The sequence below is a fragment of the Pygocentrus nattereri genome, unplaced genomic scaffold (genome assembly GCF_015220715.1).
Source record: "Pygocentrus nattereri isolate fPygNat1 unplaced genomic scaffold, fPygNat1.pri scaffold_74_arrow_ctg1, whole genome shotgun sequence".
In the NCBI taxonomy this organism is placed as follows: Eukaryota; Metazoa; Chordata; class Actinopteri; order Characiformes; family Serrasalmidae; genus Pygocentrus; species Pygocentrus nattereri.
In genome coordinates this window covers 152,216-175,891 of record NW_023618305.1, presented here as the reverse complement: position 1 = coordinate 175,891, position 23,676 = coordinate 152,216, and the positions used below count along the sequence as shown (strand labels likewise).

General features: G+C 38.2%; 2 protein-coding genes across 12 annotated transcripts in view; both read left to right on the top strand.

Moving 5' to 3' along the window:
• LOC119263026 overlaps positions 1-23,676 on the top strand; it is a gene marked incomplete at its 5' end in the record, with an annotated part of 159,720 nt that overhangs the window by 103,122 nt on the left and 32,922 nt on the right. The gene's annotated exons all lie outside the window — the stretch shown is intronic.
• LOC119263023 lies at positions 1,613-22,196 on the top strand. 11 transcript variants are annotated; one of them, XM_037536652.1, is made up of 19 exons: positions 1,613-1,798; positions 11,344-11,568; positions 11,670-12,378; positions 12,938-13,162; positions 13,254-13,400; positions 13,520-13,667; positions 13,789-13,946; positions 14,051-14,194; positions 14,303-14,525; positions 14,632-14,733; positions 14,850-15,007; positions 15,111-15,314; positions 15,431-15,639; positions 15,771-15,938; positions 16,124-16,199; positions 16,533-16,627; positions 16,709-16,804; positions 18,818-18,916; positions 20,250-22,196. In XM_037536652.1, coding segments are annotated over exons 3-15 (1,932 nt in total). In that variant the 5' UTR covers positions 1,613-1,798; positions 11,344-11,568; positions 11,670-12,334; the 3' UTR covers positions 16,126-16,199; positions 16,533-16,627; positions 16,709-16,804; positions 18,818-18,916; positions 20,250-22,196. The 11 variants fall into 11 exon arrangements, with proteins under 11 accessions (XP_037392549.1, XP_037392546.1, XP_037392544.1 ...); XM_037536649.1 differs by lacking the exon at positions 16,533-16,627 and having other exon boundaries at positions 11,670-11,876; positions 12,087-12,166; positions 12,275-12,378; positions 15,771-16,199; positions 20,250-22,195; XM_037536647.1 differs by lacking the exon at positions 16,533-16,627 and having other exon boundaries at positions 11,670-11,994; positions 12,087-12,166; positions 12,270-12,378; positions 15,771-16,199; positions 20,250-22,195.

Genomic DNA, 23,676 nt, shown 5'->3' with positions numbered 1-23,676 from the left:
TCTTATTGATCTATATGTGCTTATATTGGATTATTTGAACTGTTCTTGAAGCTTCAATGAGCATAAACTTGAAGAATTTTTTGAATCACTAGGGCTGTTTACTCCAAGTAAATAAATCATAGAGGTTTGGATATCAGTGATGATTGTCATAAGGTCATAAATGAAATAAAAATGTAAAGTTTCATTTTAAACAACTTGTTTACTAGTAAATGTAATACTATATTCCCTATACTATAAAATAGTAAAGCGTCTTAGAATCTTAAAGAGAAGAAATTATAATAATAAATGTTTTAATATCATACAAAGTCATTATGTATTGATAAAGTTAACAACTTGGAGGCTAAATATTTGGGTGTTATTTGGTAAATGCCTCTGAGGGCCCTCATTAAAAATGATATGCCCATGTTATTTATATTTTTGAGTTGTCACAAGACTCCTAAATGTAAATGTGTTTAATCTACAAAACTGTATTCAACATAGTTTCTAGTTTATATAACCCTGGAACTACCGCCGTTAAAATGTGAATTCTTTATTCAAGTATAGCGGGACTGCAAAAGTGGGCTTTACACTGGTAACTTATTTGCTGTAGCTGAATGGCAGGAGCATTATTAAGCAATAGAGCACAAGAGGGAGTGTGTGTGATGGCAAAAACATCACAGCTGCTGGTCATGGGCTGCACAAGCTGAAGACGAAAGAACAGTTTTGCATTCTCATAGAAATGGAAACAAAATTTATAAAGTCAAGTAAAATCTATTTACTAGTCAAAAAACTTAAACAACAAAAACATACATGTTGTTTACAGTAAATATGCTACAAGAAAGTTTCAAATATAAAGTATTCAACTAAGCTGTATAATTTTGTATCATGTTTTGTCCACCAACCAGAGAGAAAAAATAGGATCTTTTTAAATTGTCATCTTTATCCTTGTACAGCACTGTGTAAAAGCACCTAACCACTTTGTTTAAACATTTATCTGGGCATTAAGTGAGTGTTTGCCAGTAAACACCAGATAACGTTAGAATAAAATTAAACAATAAAAAATTGTATTAAGACGTTACAAGAAAAAAATCTTGTGAGCTACTTCAAATAACTCAGGTTTTGTTTCTTCTGCTCTCCAGCCATTGCATAGATTTGTTTCAGTTCCATCAACATTACTTGCATTAATTTAATGGATTCTATCGTGTCTCTATCCTATTTATCAGTTGTTTTGCAATTCTCTATTGTTCTGCAATTCTTTGTCCTATCTATTGTTCCGCAGTTGTGTACATATCTATCTCTATCTATCTGTTGTTCTGCCGTTCTCTATCTATCTGTTTGTAGCAAGGCATGTGTTACCCCAGGCTCAAGGAGGACGCTGGAGGCAGGATTCCTGGTAGTAGCAGCCATTTCTTTATTTCCACACAAAATAAACAACGGAAACACAACCAACACTAAGCTGGCCACTTTTCAGTGGCTCAAGCTGGCTAGACTTTTGAGTCTATTCCTTGAGCTTTTCAGCTCTCCACACTGTCTCCTACTGCTTCTTGTCCCTCTCTCTCTCTCTCTCTCGCTCTGTTCCATCTCAGCTCTTTTTAAAGGTGCTCACCAGAGCCGAGAGGGAACGAGTACCTAGCTAGCTGGCAGCTCAGCTCGTCGGAGCTCGGGACTCACTCCTTGCTCTGGTGTCTCTCATGGCTGGCACCAGCGTCCTCGTCGTCCTCCCGCCATCACTCTTGTGCCTCGCGTCCGTCGGTGGAGCTCGGGCTTTGCGCTCTGCCCCCTCCACACTCGCGGCTCTCTCCCCGGTGTCCTTGCTGAGGTTCGTCGCCGCTGAGCGTTTGGGCCCCGCCTTCCTCTCGGCCGTCGTCGCCGGGGCCTGCCGCACTATTGTTCTGCGATTTTCTGTCTGTCTGTCTATCCTACAGCCAGCCAAAACGATTGTGATAACCGCAAGCTATTGCTGTGGCTGAGCTTCAGAATGGTTTTAAGTGAGTTGTGTGAGATCTACAGAAATGATTCTTACATATTTGGAAAGCAGTCACCCCAAGCTTTACAGCAATAGTATTTGTGTTCATATATCTTTATAACTAAAGATTTAACAGGGGTTGCCATTCTAACCAATTTAGGCGGAATAAATTCTGAACCTGGCAAAAGTTGGCTAATTTGACCTAAAATATCTCAGTCTGTGAGTATGTTACAGAAATGATTCTTACATATTTGGAAGGTACTCATCACAAGCTTTCCAATGGTACTAAATATGTGCATATATCTGGGTATTGCATTTTGAGAAGCTGGGAACTTCAACCAATGTGTTGCTCATCCTGGATTCTCAATCTGTAAAACCCAGAATCAACTTGACATTTTGATCTAAAATCTCTCAGCCTGTGAGTATGTTACAGAAATGATTCTTACATATTTGGAAAGCAGTCACCCCAAGCTTTACAGCAATAGTATTTGTGTTCATATATCTTTATAACTAAAGATTTAACAGGGGTTGCCATTCTAACCAATTTAGATGGAAAAAATTCTGAACCTGGCAAAAGTTGGCTAATTTGACCTACAATCTCTCAGCCTGTGAGTATGTTACAGAAATAATTCTTACATATTTGGAAAGTACTCTTCACAAGCTTTCCAGTGATACTAAATATGTGCATATATCTGGATATTGCACGTTGAGAAACTGGGAACGTCAACCAATGTGTTGCTCCTCCCGGATTCTCAATCTGTAAAACCCAGAATCAACTTGACATTTTGATCTAAAATCTCTCAGCCTGTGAGTATGTTACAGAAATGATTCTTACATATTTGGAAAGCAGTCACTCCAAGCTTTACAGCAATAGTATTTGTGTTCATATATCTTTATAACTAAAGATTTAACAGGGGTTGCCATTCTAACCAATTTAGACGGAAAAAATTCTGAACCTGGCAAAAGTTGGCTAATTTGACCTACAATCTCTCAGCCTGTGAGTATGTTACAGAAATGATTCTTACATATTTGGAAAGCAATCACCCCAAGCTTTACAGCAATAGTATTTGTGTTCATATATCTTTATAACTAAAGATTTAACAGGGGTTGCCATTCTAACCAATTTAGGCGGAATAAATTCTGAACCTGGCAAAAGTTGGCTAATTTGACCTACAATCTCTCAGCCTGTGAGTATGTTACAGAAATGATTCTTACATATTTGGAAAGTACTCACTCCATCATTTACAGCAATAGTATATGTGTTCATATATCTTTATAACTAAAGATTTAACAGGGGTTGCCATTCTAACCAATTTAGGCGGAATAAATTCTGAACCTGGCAAAAGTTGGCTAATTTGACCTACAATCTCTCAGCCTGTGAGTATGTTACAGAAATAATTCTTACATATTTGGAAAGTACTCATCACAAGCTTTCCAATGGTACTAAATATGTGCATATATCTGGGTATTGCATTTTGAGAAGCTGGGAACTTCAACCAATGTGTTGCTCATCCTGGATTCTCAATCTGTAAAACCCAGAATCAACTTGACATTTTGATCTAAAATCTCTCAGCATGTGAGTATGTTACAGAAATGATTCTTACATATTTGGAAAGCAGTCACTCCAAGCTTTACAGCAATAGTATATGTGTTCATATATCTTTATAACTAAAGATTTAACAGGGGTTGCCATTCTAACCAATTTAGGCGGAATAAATTCTGAACCTGGCAAAAGTTGGCTAATTTGACCTACAATCTCTCAGCCTGTGAGTAATTTACAGAAATAATTCTTACATATTTGGAAAGTACTCTTCACAAGCTTTCCAGTGATACTAAATATGTGCATATATCTGGGATATTGCACGTTGAGAAGCTGGGAACGTCAACCAATGTGTTGCTCCTCCCGGATTCTCAATCTGTAAAACCCAGAATCAACTTGACATTTTGATCTAAAATCTCTCAGCCTGTGAGTATGTTACAGAAATGATTCTTACATATTTGGAAAGCAGTCACTCCAAGCTTTACAGCAATAGTATTTGTGTTCATATATCTTTATAACTAAAGATTTAACAGGGGTTGCCATTCTAACCAATTTAGACGGAAAAAATTCTGAACCTGGCAAAAGTTGGCTAATTTGACCTACAATCTCTCAGCCTGTGAGTATGTTACAGAAATGATTCTTACATATTTGGAAAGCAATCACCCCAAGCTTTACAGCAATAGTATTTGTGTTCATATATCTTTATAACTAAAGATTTAACAGGGGTTGCCATTCTAACCAATTTAGGCGGAATAAATTCTGAACCTGGCAAAAGTTGGCTAATTTGACCTACAATCTCTCAGCCTGTGAGTATGTTACAGAAATGATTCTTACATATTTGGAAAGTACTCACTCCATCATTTACAGCAATAGTATATGTGTTCATATATCTTTATAACTAAAGATTTAACAGGGGTTGCCATTCTAACCAATTTAGGCGGAATAAATTCTGAACCTGGCAAAAGTTGGCTAATTTGACCTACAATCTCTCAGCCTGTGAGTAAAATACAGAAATAATTCTTACATATTTGGAAAGTACTCTTCACAAGCTTTCCAGTGATACTAAATATGTGCATATATCTGGGTATTGCACGTTGAGAAGCTGGGAACGTCAACCAATGTGTTGCTCCTCCCGGATTCTCAATCTGTAAAACCCAGAATCAACTTGACATTTTGATCTAAAATCTCTCAGCCTGTGAGTATGTTACAGAAATGATTCTTACATATTTGGAAAGCAGTCACTCCAAGCTTTACAGCAATAGTATTTGTGTTCATATATCTTTATAACTAAAGATTTAACAGGGGTTGCCATTCTAACCAATTTAGACGGAAAAAATTCTGAACCTGGCAAAAGTTGGCTAATTTGACCTACAATCTCTCAGCCTGTGAGTATGTTACAGAAATGATTCTTACATATTTGGAAAGCAATCACCCCAAGCTTTACAGCAATAGTATTTGTGTTCATATATCTTTATAACTAAAGATTTAACAGGGGTTGCCATTCTAACCAATTTAGGCGGAATAAATTCTGAACCTGGCAAAAGTTGGCTAATTTGACCTACAATCTCTCAGCCTGTGAGTATGTTACAGAAATGATTCTTACATATTTGGAAAGTACTCACTCCATCATTTACAGCAATAGTATATGTGTTCATATATCTTTATAACTAAAGATTTAACAGGGGTTGCCATTCTAACCAATTTAGGCGGAATAAATTCTGAACCTGGCAAAAGTTGGCTAATTTGACCTACAATCTCTCAGCCTGTGAGTAAAATACAGAAATAATTCTTACATATTTGGAAAGTACTCTTCACAAGCTTTCCAGTGATACTAAATATGTGCATATATCTGGGTATTGCACGTTGAGAAGCTGGGAACGTCAACCAATGTGTTGCTCCTCCCGGATTCTCAATCTGTAAAACCCAGAATCAACTTGACATTTTGATCTAAAATCTCTCAGCCTGTGAGTATGTTACAGAAATGATTCTTACATATTTGGAAAGCAGTCACTCCAAGCTTTACAGCAATAGTATTTGTGTTCATATATCTTTATAACTAAAGATTTAACAGGGGTTGCCATTCTAACCAATTTAGACGGAAAAAATTCTGAACCTGGCAAAAGTTGGCTAATTTGACCTACAATCTCTCAGCCTGTGAGTATGTTACAGAAATGATTCTTACATATTTGGAAAGCAATCACCCCAAGCTTTACAGCAATAGTATTTGTGTTCATATATCTTTATAACTAAAGATTTAACAGGGGTTGCCATTCTAACCAATTTAGGCGGAATAAATTCTGAACCTGGCAAAAGTTGGCTAATTTGACCTACAATCTCTCAGCCTGTGAGTATGTTACAGAAATGATTCTTACATATTTGGAAAGTACTCACTCCATCATTTACAGCAATAGTATATGTGTTCATATATCTTTATAACTAAAGATTTAACAGGGGTTGCCATTCTAACCAATTTAGGCGGAATAAATTCTGAACCTGGCAAAAGTTGGCTAATTTGACCTACAATCTCTCAGCCTGTGAGTAAAATACAGAAATAATTCTTACATATTTGGAAAGTACTCTCACAAGCTTTCCAATGGTACTAAATATGTGCATATATCTGGGTATTGCATTTTGAGAAGCTGGGAACTTCAACCAATGTGTTGCTCATCCTGGATTCTCAATCTGTAAAACCCAGAATCAACTTGACATTTTGATCTAAAATCTCTCAGCATGTGAGTATGTTACAGAAATGATTCTTACATATTTGGAAAGCAGTCACCCCAAGCTTTACAGCAATAGTATTTGTGTTCATATATCTTTATAACTAAAGATTTAACAGGGGTTGCCATTCTAACCAATTTAGATGGAAAAAATTCTGAACCTGGCAAAAGTTGGCTAATTTGACCTACAATCTCTCAGCCTGTGAGTATGTTACAGAAATAATTCTTACATATTTGGAAAGTACTCTTCACAAGCTTTCCAGTGATACTAAATATGTGCATATATCTGGATATTGCACGTTGAGAAACTGGGAACGTCAACCAATGTGTTGCTCCTCCCGGATTCTCAATCTGTAAAACCCAGAATCAACTTGACATTTTGATCTAAAATCTCTCAGCCTGTGAGTATGTTACAGAAATGATTCTTACATATTTGGAAAGCAGTCACTCCAAGCTTTACAGCAATAGTATTTGTGTTCATATATCTTTATAACTAAAGATTTAACAGGGGTTGCCATTCTAACCAATTTAGACGGAAAAAATTCTGAACCTGGCAAAAGTTGGCTAATTTGACCTACAATCTCTCAGCCTGTGAGTATGTTACAGAAATGATTCTTACATATTTGGAAAGCAATCACCCCAAGCTTTACAGCAATAGTATTTGTGTTCATATATCTTTATAACTAAAGATTTAACAGGGGTTGCCATTCTAACCAATTTAGGCGGAATAAATTCTGAACCTGGCAAAAGTTGGCTAATTTGACCTACAATCTCTCAGCCTGTGAGTATGTTACAGAAATGATTCTTACATATTTGGAAAGTACTCACTCCATCATTTACAGCAATAGTATATGTGTTCATATATCTTTATAACTAAAGATTTAACAGGGGTTGCCATTCTAACCAATTTAGGCGGAATAAATTCTGAACCTGGCAAAAGTTGGCTAATTTGACCTACAATCTCTCAGCCTGTGAGTAAAATACAGAAATAATTCTTACATATTTGGAAAGTACTCTTCACAAGCTTTCCAGTGATACTAAATATGTGCATATATCTGGGTATTGCACGTTGAGAAGCTGGGAACGTCAACCAATGTGTTGCTCCTCCCGGATTCTCAATCTGTAAAACCCAGAATCAACTTGACATTTTGATCTAAAATCTCTCAGCCTGTGAGTATGTTACAGAAATGATTCTTACATATTTGGAAAGCAGTCACTCCAAGCTTTACAGCAATAGTATTTGTGTTCATATATCTTTATAACTAAAGATTTAACAGGGGTTGCCATTCTAACCAATTTAGACGGAAAAAATTCTGAACCTGGCAAAAGTTGGCTAATTTGACCTACAATCTCTCAGCCTGTGAGTATGTTACAGAAATGATTCTTACATATTTGGAAAGCAATCACCCCAAGCTTTACAGCAATAGTATTTGTGTTCATATATCTTTATAACTAAAGATTTAACAGGGGTTGCCATTCTAACCAATTTAGGCGGAAAAAATTCTGAACCTGGCAAAAGTTGGCTAATTTGACCTACAATCTCTCAGCCTGTGAGTATGTTACAGAAATGATTCTTACATATTTGGAAAGTACTCTTCACAAGCTTTCCAGTGATACTAAATATGTGCATATATCTGGATATTGCACGTTGAGAAGCTGGGAACGTCAACCAATGTGTTGCTCCTCCCGGATTCTCAATCTGTAAAACCCAGAATCAACTTGACATTTTGATCTAAAATCTCTCAGCCTGTGAGTATGTTACAGAAATGATTCTTACATATTTGGAAAGCAGTCACTCCAAGCTTTACAGCAATAGTATTTGTGTTCATATATCTTTATAACTAAAGATTTAACAGGGGTTGCCATTCTAACCAATTTAGACGGAAAAAATTCTGAACCTGGCAAAAGTTGGCTAATTTGACCTACAATCTCTCAGCCTGTGAGTATGTTACAGAAATGATTCTTACATATTTGGAAAGCAATCACCCCAAGCTTTACAGCAATAGTATTTGTGTTCATATATCTTTATAACTAAAGATTTAACAGGGGTTGCCATTCTAACCAATTTAGGCGGAATAAATTCTGAACCTGGCAAAAGTTGGCTAATTTGACCTACAATCTCTCAGCCTGTGAGTATGTTACAGAAATGATTCTTACATATTTGGAAAGTACTCACTCCATCATTTACAGCAATAGTATATGTGTTCATATATCTTTATAACTAAAGATTTAACAGGGGTTGCCATTCTAACCAATTTAGGCGGAATAAATTCTGAACCTGGCAAAAGTTGGCTAATTTGACCTACAATCTCTCAGCCTGTGAGTAAATTACAGAAATAATTCTTACATATTTGGAAAGTACTCTTCACAAGCTTTCCAGTGATACTAAATATGTGCATATATCTGGGTATTGCACGTTGAGAAGCTGGGAACGTCAACCAATGTGTTGCTCCTCCCGGATTCTCAATCTGTAAAACCCAGAATCAACTTGACATTTTGATCTAAAATCTCTCAGCCTGTGAGTATGTTACAGAAATGATTCTTACATATTTGGAAAGCAGTCACTCCAAGCTTTACAGCAATAGTATTTGTGTTCATATATCTTTATAACTAAAGATTTAACAGGGGTTGCCATTCTAACCAATTTAGACGGAAAAAATTCTGAACCTGGCAAAAGTTGGCTAATTTGACCTACAATCTCTCAGCCTGTGAGTATGTTACAGAAATGATTCTTACATATTTGGAAAGCAATCACCCCAAGCTTTACAGCAATAGTATTTGTGTTCATATATCTTTATAACTAAAGATTTAACAGGGGTTGCCATTCTAACCAATTTAGGCGGAATAAATTCTGAACCTGGCAAAAGTTGGCTAATTTGACCTACAATCTCTCAGCCTGTGAGTATGTTACAGAAATGATTCTTACATATTTGGAAAGTACTCACTCCATCATTTACAGCAATAGTATATGTGTTCATATATCTTTATAACTAAAGATTTAACAGGGGTTGCCATTCTAACCAATTTAGGCGGAATAAATTCTGAACCTGGCAAAAGTTGGCTAATTTGACCTACAATCTCTCAGCCTGTGAGTAAAATACAGAAATAATTCTTACATATTTGGAAAGTACTCTTCACAAGCTTTCCAGTGATACTAAATATGTGCATATATCTGGGTATTGCACGTTGAGAAGCTGGGAACGTCAACCAATGTGTTGCTCCTCCCGGATTCTCAATCTGTAAAACCCAGAATCAACTTGACATTTTGATCTAAAATCTCTCAGCCTGTGAGTATGTTACAGAAATGATTCTTACATATTTGGAAAGCAGTCACTCCAAGCTTTACAGCAATAGTATTTGTGTTCATATATCTTTATAACTAAAGATTTAACAGGGGTTGCCATTCTAACCAATTTAGACGGAAAAAATTCTGAACCTGGCAAAAGTTGGCTAATTTGACCTACAATCTCTCAGCCTGTGAGTATGTTACAGAAATGATTCTTACATATTTGGAAAGCAATCACCCCAAGCTTTACAGCAATAGTATTTGTGTTCATATATCTTTATAACTAAAGATTTAACAGGGGTTGCCATTCTAACCAATTTAGGCGGAATAAATTCTGAACCTGGCAAAAGTTGGCTAATTTGACCTACAATCTCTCAGCCTGTGAGTATGTTACAGAAATGATTCTTACATATTTGGAAAGTACTCACTCCATCATTTACAGCAATAGTATATGTGTTCATATATCTTTATAACTAAAGATTTAACAGGGGTTGCCATTCTAACCAATTTAGGCGGAATAAATTCTGAACCTGGCAAAAGTTGGCTAATTTGACCTACAATCTCTCAGCCTGTGAGTAAAATACAGAAATAATTCTTACATATTTGGAAAGTACTCTTCACAAGCTTTCCAGTGATACTAAATATGTGCATATATCTGGGTATTGCACGTTGAGAAGCTGGGAACGTCAACCAATGTGTTGCTCCTCCCGGATTCTCAATCTGTAAAACCCAGAATCAACTTGACATTTTGATCTAAAATCTCTCAGCCTGTGAGTATGTTACAGAAATGATTCTTACATATTTGGAAAGCAGTCACTCCAAGCTTTACAGCAATAGTATTTGTGTTCATATATCTTTATAACTAAAGATTTAACAGGGGTTGCCATTCTAACCAATTTAGACGGAAAAAATTCTGAACCTGGCAAAAGTTGGCTAATTTGACCTACAATCTCTCAGCCTGTGAGTATGTTACAGAAATGATTCTTACATATTTGGAAAGCAATCACCCCAAGCTTTACAGCAATAGTATTTGTGTTCATATATCTTTATAACTAAAGATTTAACAGGGGTTGCCATTCTAACCAATTTAGGCGGAATAAATTCTGAACCTGGCAAAAGTTGGCTAATTTGACCTACAATCTCTCAGCCTGTGAGTATGTTACAGAAATGATTCTTACATATTTGGAAAGTACTCACTCCATCATTTACAGCAATAGTATATGTGTTCATATATCTTTATAACTAAAGATTTAACAGGGGTTGCCATTCTAACCAATTTAGGCGGAATAAATTCTGAACCTGGCAAAAGTTGGCTAATTTGACCTAAAATATCTCAGTCTGTGAGTATGTTACAGAAATGATTCTTACATATTTGGAAAGTACTCACTCCACGATTTACAGCAATAGTATATGTGTTCATATATCTTTATAACTAAAGATTTAACAGGGGTTGCCATTCTAACCAATTTAGACGGAATAAATTCTGAACCTGGCAAAAGTTGGCTAATTTGACCTACAATCTCTCAGCCTGTGAGTAAAATACAGAAATAATTCTTACATATTTGGAAAGTACTCTTCACAGGCTTTCCAATGGTACTAAATATGTGCATATAGCTGGGTATTGCATGTTGAGAAGCTGGGAACTTCAACCAATGTGTTGCTCCTCCTGGATTCTCTATCTGTAAAACCTAGAATCAATTTGATTTGATTTGAGTCTTTTGTTCTAAACCTGTGAATTGCTCCCAGCTTGTGAATAGGCTCAATGGTGCTGCAATAGGCCCGTTGTTAGACTATGCTCATTAATGCTAAAATATCTATTGTCTTTCTCTTTTTGTCTGTTTTTATCTAACAGGCAAGCTAACAGTAGGACCTTTCTCCTTTGTCCTATGTGCAAGAAGACTAATTGGAGCATTCCAGTTCCTCTCAGGTGATCATGCATGAAGAATTCCTCAGAAGCTGACATTCTGGCTGTGGTGGAATCTGCCAAGAGAGCTGCCAGCAATTTGATGCGTACTGGCCGTGTCTGGGAATACTCTCTCCTCAGCAGGATCATGAAGAGCCCTGACCCTATTGGCAGGTATGATGCTGACCATGGTTACTTTTAAGTTACCTTAAAGTATTTTTTTTCTTATTTAAGTATAAGAAAGCTAAATGTAAATATGTGTTTTATTCCTTGAGGATGATCGAGGAGCTGCAGAGCAGAGGAAATGCTGTGGTTGGCATCCCAACTAAAGAACCAGCTCCTGCTGTTCCAGCTGTTCCAGATACTAAATATGTGCATATATCTGGGGGTTACACATTGAGAAACTGGGTACTTCAACCATGGGGTCGCTCCTCCCGGATTCTCAATCCAACTTGACATTTTGACCTAAAATCTATCAGCATGTGAGTATGGTACAGGATTCATAAAGATTTAACAGGGGTTGCCATTCTAACCAATTTAGGCTGAACAAATTCTGAACCTGGCAAAGACTGGCTAATTTGACCTAAAATCTCTCAGCCTGTGAGTATTCTTACATATTTGGAAAATATTCATCACAAGCTTTCCAAAGTTACTAAATATGTGTATATATCTGGGTGTTACACATTGAGAAGCTGGGAACACCCATCCTGGGGTTGCTCCTCCCTCTTGTCACCTCATTGGCCCCACTGGACCACAGCCATCATCCAACCAGGTGATAGCCCAGTCAAGTGGGGGGCGTGTACTTTTTGTTTACAGTAGCATATAAGCAGCTGGTTTGAGCTTCCCAAACCACCTCTGATCCTTGTCTTGCCAAGATCAGCGACCTACTTGACCTTCTTGACCTTCTCTGCTCCAGTGACCAGCAATCTTCTCGACTGAGATGGCTTCTTCTGCTGCTTCTTCTTCTGCTGCTGCTTCTGCTGAGTAAGTACAAGTTTGTCTTTAATTTACTGTAGTAAACTCTATGGCCACTTTGACTTGGCTACAAGGAAAATGCTATGGGAACCAACAAAGCATGTTAATTTGATGTTTATACTTGTTTTTGGATTACTTTTTACTTTGGATTACTTTTTTGGATTACTAACTCAACAATTCTATGTAAATTTAGCTTTACAGGGATAATAAATATGTAAAGATAGCTGCTGATTTTTAAGAATAAATACATTGATAACAGTACAGGTCTATGGATGTTACACAGTCAGAGGCTGGGAAATATCCACCATATGGTTGATCTCCCAGCTTGAGAGAATTTTCTGTACATTTTGACTGAAAATATCTCAGCTTCTTTGCTAGCTACAGTATATTCACAAAGATTTTTTTAAATGTTTTAATTTTCTTCTTTAAAATATTTCCATGAGTCATGTGTTCTAAACCTGTGAATTGCTCCCAGCGTGTGAATGGGCTTAATGATGCTGTAATAGGCCCGTTGTTAGACTATGCTCATTAATGCTAAAATATCTGTCTTTCTGTTTTTATCTAACAGGCAACCTCGCAGTAGGAACTTTCTCCTGTGTCCTATTTGCAAGAAGACTCATTGGAGCCTTCCAGTTCACCTCAGACGATCCTGCATGAGGACCTCGTCAGAAGCTGACATTCTGGCTGTGGTGGAATCTGCCAAGAGAGCTGTCAGCAATCTGTTGCGCACTGGTCGTGTCTGGGAGTACTCTCTCCTCAGCAGGATCATGCAGAGCCCTGATACTATTGGCAGGTAAGATGCTGACCAAAGTTACCATAAAGTATATATTTTTTCTTATTTTAGTATAAGAAAGCTAAATGTTAATGTGTTTTAATCCTCGCAGGATGATCGAGGAGCTGGAGAGCAGAGGAAACGCTGTGGTTGGCATCCCAACTGAAGCCCCGACTGCTGCTGTTCCAGCTGTTCCTGATGTTCCTGTCGAGGCTCCGGCTGAGTCCAGCTCAGAAAGCTCTGGGGAACTCTATCAGTGGTGAGTGTTTACGTTCCTTGATTTCTTTCATTCCTTTTAGATTTTTGGAAGGTCACTGTGTTTCTTGTGAAGTGCAAAAAGTTTAATACTTGTTTTTGCTTTTTGTTTTTTTTTTTCAGCCCTGATACAACCAAGCAGGGAACTTCCCTTAGGGAGAGGATGGCAAGTTTGGGCTACTACAAGAAGCACTCGCTAGACCATGATCTCCTTGTCAGCTTCGCAAAGTTTCTACAGTTTGACATGTCGAACGAAAACTTCAAACAGGAGGTAAGAAAATTGGTATTGCAAATATATTAGTCATTACATAATTATAACACATTAGTCCATCTATTTCATCTAAACATCAACAAGTTTTAAGGTAAATTTCTTATGTTCTTCTGTTTTCCAGGTGGAGAATGTTGCAAGGTTCCTGTACTTCATGGACCCTCAGCAGGCCAGTCTCCTGTTTGTGCGACAGCATGAGAAGTCCCGAGAGTATTTCCTCAAGCTCTCAGAGGCCGGACTCAGCAAGCAGACGGTACAGAATTACATCAAGAGTGTTAAAAGGTGAGCAGTGTACTCCTGATGTGTATATACTATGCTATATATAAATATACTGCTAAATTTGAATCATAGGGACTGATTTTTCCTTTATTCTTTCCTTCCTTAAGGTTCTTGAAGTTCCACACGGGCAGCACTGACCTGTGCTTCACGGACAGAGTTCTGCACGAGGACTGCAAGAACTACATCTCATTCCTGGACAACATCCAGATGGCAACTTCAAAACAAGTCAGCAAGGAGACGACCAGGAAGAGGTCAGTATCTTTATTGAATATTAAAATAATGAACTGGACCCACAATGTAATTTTAACAATAAATGTATTGATAATAGGTTATAACAATGCTTCACTTTATCTTCACAGATTCGACACCTTCCAGGAGGGTGTTCTCTCTTCAACGCAGGTCACTGCCGTGCTGGCCGCTGCCAAGAAAGACTTCCTGGCTGTCATTGGGAAGCTGCATGCGGGAGAGTGCTCTCCAGGCCATCAGCTGACCCTGACAGAGTTGCAGCTGGTCCTCTATTACCTAGAGGCCATTGTGATTCTGGACCATGCCCAGCGGCCTGGAGTTGTTGAGCACATGACTGTAAGTTATACCTAGTTATAAGTCTTATTTTTTTATTTCTTTCTGATTTCAGTATTTGAATCATTCACTCAGTTTAACAAATGAATCATTTGTTTGTGTGCTGTAGGTCACGGAATGGATCAGCCGAAGGAGAGATGACACTCGTCCTGGTTTCGTTGTGGTTTCCACTCAGGTGGCCACCTTTGTTCTTACCCAGGAGCAGGAGATGGTAAGATGCTTAATCTTTGATATAGTTATGTTATAAATGGCATTAGGTTTTAGATATGTGCTGTGATAATGCTAGATTTTAATTGTATGTTTTGTTTTTGTGTTTTCTTTTCACAGTGGTTCGATCTCTACTTCTCGGAGGTGCGCCCAGTCATGCTGGGAAAAAAGAGGAAGCGCGTTGAGGATGACGATGAGACTGATGAGAGGTTCTTCATTTCCTCCACTGGCAAAGCCATCTACAACGCCTCCAATGACCTGGAGCGGCTGCACAAGAAGTAAGTTGAACTAAAATAACTCCAGCTCTGCAGTCTCTTCAGTTTTTTATTTTATATAATGAAAATAATGTATGAGTACTAAGCAATATATTGTCTTTTTCAGATATCAGGTGCCGAAGGTGACCAGCCAGATGGCCAGACGGGCATATGAGACAGCAACGAAGGAGCTGTCCGATGTCCAAAAGACGAAGGTGGCCGGCTACCTCACCCACTCTACGGCCACAGCAGAGAAGCACTACCGGATGAAGGAGATAGGCTCAGCGGTAGATGCTTTCCTGATCCTGAGGAATCTCCGGGGTGATTCAGAGTAAGTATTTGTTCATGTTTTCACTAGTATGGTCCAGCATGGTTACATTTAAACAATTCATATATTTTTTTTCTGTTTCCTGTACTCATCATTTATCTCATTTCCTCTACTTGCAGTAGTGACCAGAGCGACACACCCAGGGGTTCCTCGGCATACCTGACCGACCAAGCTGCTTATGACAAGTTGCTCCGGTCATATCCAGTGACGTTGGACGGGGTGCCACCCAACCGCTCTCAGCGAAAATCCCTGGCAGGGGAGTATGAACGCTACTGCTATGACCGCTGGCGTAGCGAACAGCTCGAGCGTCGGGTGCAGCATGTTCTTGGTGAGTCTTTAAGAATTAATCTCTTATCATAGTCTTAGTCTAATCTCTAATTACTACCTTGAATACACATCATATTTGTTATGTCTGAACCTATTGACTAATGTCTTTTTGTTTTTTTGCTTTCTTCACAGAGCACTTTGCCCGTAGACTGCCCTCTGAGTCCAGAGTCAAGGCCTGGATTGAGAAGCAAGGGTGGTCTGCAAACCTTCCAGATGCTGCATCCATCGTTCAGCAGTGGAAGCCATCTGGGGGCATCGATGTTGCAATGGACAGTGTTGTGCTGCAGAAGTTTACAAAATGTAAAATAGCTGTAAAATGACTGTATTTGCATTGTACTCATCCCAACTTCTGGTTCCTGTCACCACCACTGTGTCTGGGGGCTAAGGACACACTAACATGGTGATGTGACAGACATATATCTTGGGCTGGTTTAAGCTTCTGAAGGGCGGGTTTTAGACTGACTTTGGGCTGGATATTTTTCTAGGACCTGGCAACCCTGCTGAGCGGAGCTGCGTTGTTCAGAGGCTTCACGAAGCTGGGAACGTTGTCGAATTCATACCGTAAGTCGCCCGCGCTTCGTAAAAAGCTCGGTCGCGCTGTCTGCACTAAAGGTTCAAGCGCGCGCATAAACCGCGTTTTACGGTAACAGCTCGCGCTTTCACGTGAGAAATGAGCATATGAGCTGTTATTAGACAGTCTGTACAGCGCGTATTCGGCTCTGTACAGACCACAACTTGAAGTCCCATGAAATAGGCGAGTCAGAGTACAGACCACCGTATTCCTGAAGACCCCTCTCTCTGGAGTGATAGTACAGTAGTCATGTGCATTAATGACATGTTGGGTTGTAGATGTTCATTTGGTAACATAAGTTTGCTTTTTCATATTCTACACAGAGAATAAATGAAAGGCAACACAGCAGCTATTCTCCCTTTGGCTGCCCCCAAATCATGTGACCTCATAGAAATGAGGGTTTAAAGATAAAGATTTGGTACGCTCTGTCTTTTTCAGAATATCTATCTTTCTGCTCCTTTTTATTCAACTTAATGCCGTCATTTTATCATTCATTTAGACCTATAAAATCTACTGCAGCTGGAGGTTCGGGCTTCCCTGTGTTGAAGCGCTACTACTGGGCTGCTGATGCTAGAATTCTTACCTGCTGGCAGAGGTGAGCTCCGGGTCACATATATCTAAAAACATTTTCAGCAAGCTCATTTGTAAGTAGTTCTTTGAGGATTTAAAATCCAATTAAGAATTTATTTTCTACTGCCAGTTTCCATTTACACCCCAATAGCTGATATATATTATATATATATATATTTTTTTTTTCTTCTTTTTTAAATCCTATCCCAACTAGACAATGTTTTCTCAACATGGAGAGAGATTTGACTAAAGTACATTATGGTCATCTATATAAATGATAGTTTTGCTTCCTTTGCTCAACTTAAAACAAAATTCAATCCTTCTCATTCATATATTTTTTTTAAATATTTGTAACATAGACATTATGTCCAAAAAATATACCATAACTAAGCTGATGCAACATACTATATATGAGCTATTCCTATCTAATCCTGACTCCAGACATTTAACTTCTCGCTATCTATCTATAGCAAAGAGGGGAAAGTGAACTCTATATTATACTCAGTTTAGTTTTGGAGAAATAAAACCTGTATAATATCTTAAAACTGAATAAGCCGTTATCTGGAGTTTACGTAGCATTGATGAATTCAGGAAAAACTCTCCTCCCACTTTTCATCAGACAGTGTTTCATCAAGCTCTGTAGCCCATTTTTCCTTCAGATTGTTGGAATCAGAAACGAAGCGAGAAGCTAAATGTTTTTTTGGAATTTCAAGAAGAACGACTCCGATTTGAGGGAGTGAAATCTATAGAGGGAGAGACGTGGGGTGACTGGTGCTGGAGTTAGTTAAACCCTAAAGGGGAAATGGTTGCGATGTTGAGTCATTCACAGGGGTTTGGGGTGAAATGCCCTACGATTGTGGAACCAGACGTCTGAAGAACTCGGTGCCTCTGAAAACTCCCTCTTAGAAAGTTATTATATGAAATGGTTACTTGCATATATACTGCCTGATGCCTGAAATTTATTTTATGGTAGCTTTGTGATCAAATTTTAACTTGCTTTTTTTTTTTACGTCATGAATGCCGGAGGGGTTCATGCAGGACAAAATAGTCTCCAAAGAACCCCCCCCCCCCTTATCACCATTACACAAAAGCACTTGTAGGTTCACTGGTGGTTTCAGATAGTAAATAAAATGGCTGTATTTGTGATGTACTCATGGTGACCCCTGATTCTAGAATAGAATAATATATAATGCATTTTATTCTAGGTTCTAGGTATAGAATTTATTTGATTATTTATTATTGTATAAATATGCTCAGCTCACCCTGAAAAATATGATTTCATAATGATTTAGCCTAATATATATTTATAAGTTTACTTTGCATACTCTTTCAGTGTTTTCATCTTGTATTTATGCTAAGCTTCACACAGCGCTTTGAAACATCATGATCATGAATGACCTCACTTGTAACATTAAAAAAAAGGCGACATTGAATACTGATCTATTAGTCAATCTGTCTATATGTCTATATCGAAATTTTAGCATCTTTTTCGTACCATCATCTTACATGTGGTTTCATTTATATATATATTTTATTAATATAAATATAACGTGTGTGTGTGTGTATAAGATAAGTAATGTTTCTATCTTGGGGGAGTTATTATGCTCTAACATATTCATTATCTGTCCGTCATTATTCGGGTATCGTTCAGATGGATGCAGATGGACCCAATGGAATTGCTCATTTTCATAAGCAATAAAAATGTAATACATATTTATATATTAAATATGTATAATATTCTCATGAAGACATTATTTGTTTTGTGTTAAAATATTGAGATGGAAAGCACGAGTCATTGTTTTTTGTTACCTCGGTTTGTGTTTGAATATTTTGCCGTATGTAAGCTATAGCCTGTTGACATTGAGCCCCCCAACAAGTCAGACCAAATTTGCACCTCGTTTCTAAGTATCATCAAGTTTTATTTTAAAATACATGATTTATTGGTGTCAGAATGTGCAGTGCATGACATAGATTTCCACAGTTAACAAAACCGAATTCTCAGTCACAATAAAAAATTGATTATGGTTTTGTTTTACAGTTTGCTGAATGCATCCTGAGAGATGAGGCTGTTTCCTTTAACTCAAGTGTGTGGAGGACATAAGAAGGGAAATAGCCGCTTTGCCCCTTCAGATAACTGGTAAGGGAACCTCTAGGCCTACTAGTTTACATTACATTTACATTACATTACATTACATTAACGGCATTTGGCTGACGCTCTTATCCAGAGCGACTTAAAATTTGATCATTTTACACAATTGGCCTGACTGCATGTCTTTTGGACTGTGGGAGGAAACCGGAGAACCCGGAGGAAACCCACGCAGACACGGGGAGAACATGCAAACTCCACACAGAACCCAGGACCTCCTTGCTGTGAGGCGACAGCGCTACCCACCGTGCCGCCAAGTAGAAAGCAAGTTTAAACTAGAAGCAAGCAGTAATAATTGAAACAAGAATCTGAAAGTTTAATACTTTTGTTATTCTGAGTTTGACTAAACTCCCCTTTTTATCAACATTTATTACTTTATCATAAATTTGTATTGTTTCATTTACAGTCCAGTTCAGTTCTGACAGATTATTATACGTTAGTTAGATTTAAAACCGACAATGGTGATGAATATATCTGTATTCAAACATTTAGATTGGCTGTAAGCATTGTCCGCAGTGATTTCATTACAGCTGTGTTAAAAAGACTCCAGAGGGCAAGGACTACATCTGTGATGCTTGTAGTAGAGATTAAACTACAAGTAGAAGTAGAAAAAATGCAGTAACAGCTGTAAAATACACTGTAAATAGTGTAAATATAGTGTGAATATTGAGAATATTTAAGTAGCTAATTTAAAAATGTATCAGAATTTAAATTACATTTTTATGTTCTTTTGGATATTTGTAGTGGGAGATGTTATATTTTGTTTGCATTAAGTAGTAGCAATTTTTTTTTTATTTGTCAGGGGGTTTTACATACAAATATATATAGTATATATAGCAAGTTTTCTCCTGAGGTATTTTGTTTCTCTGTCCCCAGAAACACACACACACACACAGTGGTGTGAAAAAGTGTGTGCCCCTTCCTGATTTCTTTTGCATGTTTGTCACACTTAAACGTTTCAGATCACCAAGATAACGCAAATAAACACAAAATGCAATTCATAAATGAAGGTCTTTATTGTTCTTCTAATTTTAACGAAACAGTTGTATCTAGTGCAATTTGAAATGAAATACATGAAGTGTTTAAAGCTATTATGGTTTAGAAATGCTCAGCTTGTGACAGGCTCCTTTACTAAACATTTTGTTGATGTCACACCAGAGAACAAATTTTACAGCCAATGGGTGAAAAATTAGGTATACAAGTATGTAATTTTATGTGGATATACAAAAAAATTCCAACTTAAATTTGAGCTGTCAAACTAATTTTTATCTGCACTGATGATAATTTCCTTTTTTTCTGTGGCACCTATCTTTTGTAATTCTAGATTTCTACATGTTCCTGTTAATTGAATTCCTGGGCACCAAAACAGTGGCACTGGTGCCCAAAAGCTGGGGAAAGCATGATGTCAGAATTCTTAAATCATGCAATAAGCTATTCCAAGTAAGTATTTTTCGTTAAAACTGAGGCTGGCTTTACACTTGGAAAGTTTCACACAACTAGATGTAGGTCGCAAGTTGCATTAAGCATAATTTCTATGCAACTTGACAGTTACTCACTCAGTCAGTCACTCATCATCTAAGCTGCTTATTCTTCAGGGTTGTGGTGAAGTTGGCAGTTACACAAACCCAAATAAAATACACCAGTACACTGAAGTATTTTACTAGTTGCCAAGATTAGTAGCTACTTAGTTTTCTCGCTAATTAAAATTCCATGCAACATGTTGCTTACCTTTGTATCTTCAGTTGTATTGCCTTGCATCATTTTTTTTTTCCAAGTATCACTGTTATATTTAAAGTATGAGAGCAGTCCTTATATGTTGCATATTCTAGATTATACCAGCCAAAACGATTGTGATAACCGCAAGCTATTGCTGTGGCTGAGTTTCAGAATGGTTTTAAGTGAGTTGTGTGAGGCTTTACATTTATTTACAACACAAGAGGGGGAGTGTGTGTGATGGCAAAAAACATCACAGCTGCTGGTCATGGGCTGCACAAGCTGAAGACGAAAGAACAGTTTTGCATTCTCATAGAAATGGAAACAAAATTTATAAAGTCAAGTAAAATCTATTTACTAGTCAAAAAACTTAAACAACAAAAACATACATGTTGTTTACAGTAAATATGCTACAAGAAAGTTTCAAATATAAAGTATTCAACTAAGCTGTATAATTTTGTATCATGTTTTGTCCACCAACCAGAGAGAAAAAATAGGATCTTTTTAAATTGTCATCTTTATCCTTGTACAGCACTGTGTAAAAGCACCTAACCAGTTTGTTTAAACATTTATCTGGGCATTAAGTGAGTGTTTGCCAGTAAACACCAGATAACGTTAGAATAAAATTAAACAATAAAAAATTGTATTAAGACGTTACAAGAAAAAAATCTTGTGAGCTACTTCAAATAACTCAGGTTTTGTTTCTTCTGCTCTCCAGCCATTGCATAGATTTGTTTCAGTTCCATCAACATTACTTGCATTAATTTAATGGATTCTATCGTGTCTCTATCCTATTTATCAGTTGTTTTGCAATTCTCTATTGTTCTGCAATTCTTTGTCCTATCTATTGTTCCGCAGTTGTGTACATATCTATCTCTATCTATCTGTTGTTCTGCCGTTCTCTATCTATCTGTTTGTAGCAAGGCATGTGTTACCCCAGGCTCAAGGAGGACGCTGGAGGCAGGATTCCTGGTAGTAGCAGCCATTTCTTTATTTCCACACAAAATAAACAACGGAAACACAACCAACACTAAGCTGGCCACTTTTCAGTGGCTCAAGCTGGCTAGACTTTTGAGTCTATTCCTTGAGCTTTTCAGCTCTCCACACTGTCTCCTACTGCTGCTTGTCTCTCGCTCTGTTCCCTCTCAGCTCTTTTTAAAGGTGCTCACCAGAGCCGAGAGGGAACGAGTACCTAGCTAGCTGGCAGCTCAGCTCGGCGGAGCTCAGGACTCACTCCTTGCTCTGGTGTCTCTCATGGCTGGCACCAGCGTCCTCGTCGTCCTCCCGCCATCACTCTTGCGCCTCGCGTCCGTCGGTGGAGCTCGGGCTTTGCGCTCTGCCCCCTCCACACTCGCGGCTCTCTCCCCGGTGTCCTTGCTGAGGTTCGTCGCCGCTGAGCGTTTGGGCCCCGCCTTCCTCTCGGCCGTCGTCGCCGGGGCCTGCCGCACTATTGTTCTGCGATTTTCTGTCTGTCTGTCTGTCTGTCTATCCTACAGCCAGCCAAAACGATTGTGATAACCGCAAGCTATTGCTGTGGCTGAGCTTCAGAATGGTTTTAAGTGAGTTGTGTGAGGCTTTACATTATGCAACACAAGTGTCACAAGTTTTGTTTAACCTCCTAGGACCCGAACTCTTGCATGGCATGCATTTTTTTATTTCTCTTTGTTATTTGGGCTAATTGGCACCTGATTAGTGTAAAAACAAAGAATTATATTTTTACATGATGTAGTTTCTGAGAAAAATTATGTCCGCATATGAGGACTTTAGTTTTATATTTCGATAGAACACAATGAAGTTGCAATTAGTAATGATGTGCAAAACATTTATTTTGTACCTGAACACAGCAGCATTTTTTGCCTGAGTGCAAAACAAAAGTACAAACAACAATTGTGTTCCTTTGAGCTATAAGGCTCATATGTAGTGCTGCTTCAACAAGAAGACATAATGTAAAAAACATACATTTTTCTATTTACTGTTCTTTTAAATTTCTGCATGAACATTGCATGTCATTAACATTCCAAAACTGCTACTTCAAACGTTTTTTTTTTTTTTTTTTTCCCCCTGTGGGAACGTGTTTACATCTATGTGTGAAATGCTGTGTAACAGTTGCGATTTCCCTGTAAGCACAGGAACACCTTGCATGTAACACACCGCACTCGAGTTTTCCCTGAACAGCCTTTTGCTCTGCAGCGCGCTGCATTCTTCATGTTTACCATCTCTGGCAGATGTGCATTGGCCCTCCGGCGGAATGAGACATGGGGCACCGCCTTCACTGGACGCTTTTTCCCTTGGACTAACACGTCTGGGTCATCCTGTTCTGAAACGTCAGAGCTGTCATTGGCATGCTGAGCCAAGAAGGTCATGGCCACTTCCATTCGAAATTCAAGGAACTGCATGATGTTCTTCTTTGGCGTGCCACATGCAGTCAGGTCTTTGCGGTACAGCAGCCAGCTGTTGGCTAAAGCCAAATCTGTAAAGTGCATTAGCATCCGCAGTGTCCATTTCTTTGTACGGCCACTCATGCGATAGTAACTCATCATTCTATCGGCAAGGTCAACTCCACCCATCTTGGAGTTGTATTCACGGATGATATTTGGTCGCGAGATGGTCACATATTGTTTCAGCTTTTTGTCCCATCTCTGGCAGTTGTCTTCTGGCTCTCTAGCATGAACAGAAGACATCATCAACACTGGTTTATTGTCATACCATTTCACCACACAAATCTTTCCATCCTCAGTGGTAACTTGTGCTGAGGTACCTCTTCCATCCTTTTTCATTCTTTTGTCAGTTGGTAGCTTCTGTACTGCTGCAGCGACCCGATTCTTCATAACTGTACCAGTTACATACATCGGCTTCTTCATCATGTGTTCCATAACTTTGATAGATGTGAAGAACCGATCACAGTAAATGTTTGTATTAGGATGCAGAGTTTGAGACAGACGATCTATCACCAAGCCTCCCAAACCCAGATCCCCTGGTTGTTCAACCTGCTCAAGGAGTGCATCTGCACCTTGATAAATTTCAAAGTCCAGAACAAT

Excerpts from the sequence above, each read along its gene's own strand:
- LOC119263023 (XM_037536650.1), top strand. The coding sequence starts at position 12,335 with ATGGCTTCTTCTGCTGCTTCTTCTTCTGCTGCTGCTTCTGCTGA. Across the intron at positions 12,379-12,937 it reads TCTGCTGCTGCTTCTGCTGA|GCAACCTCGCAGTAGGAACT; the intron begins GTAAGTACAAGT and ends TTTATCTAACAG. Across the intron at positions 14,195-14,302 it reads AAGGAGACGACCAGGAAGAG|ATTCGACACCTTCCAGGAGG; the intron begins GTCAGTATCTTT and ends TTATCTTCACAG.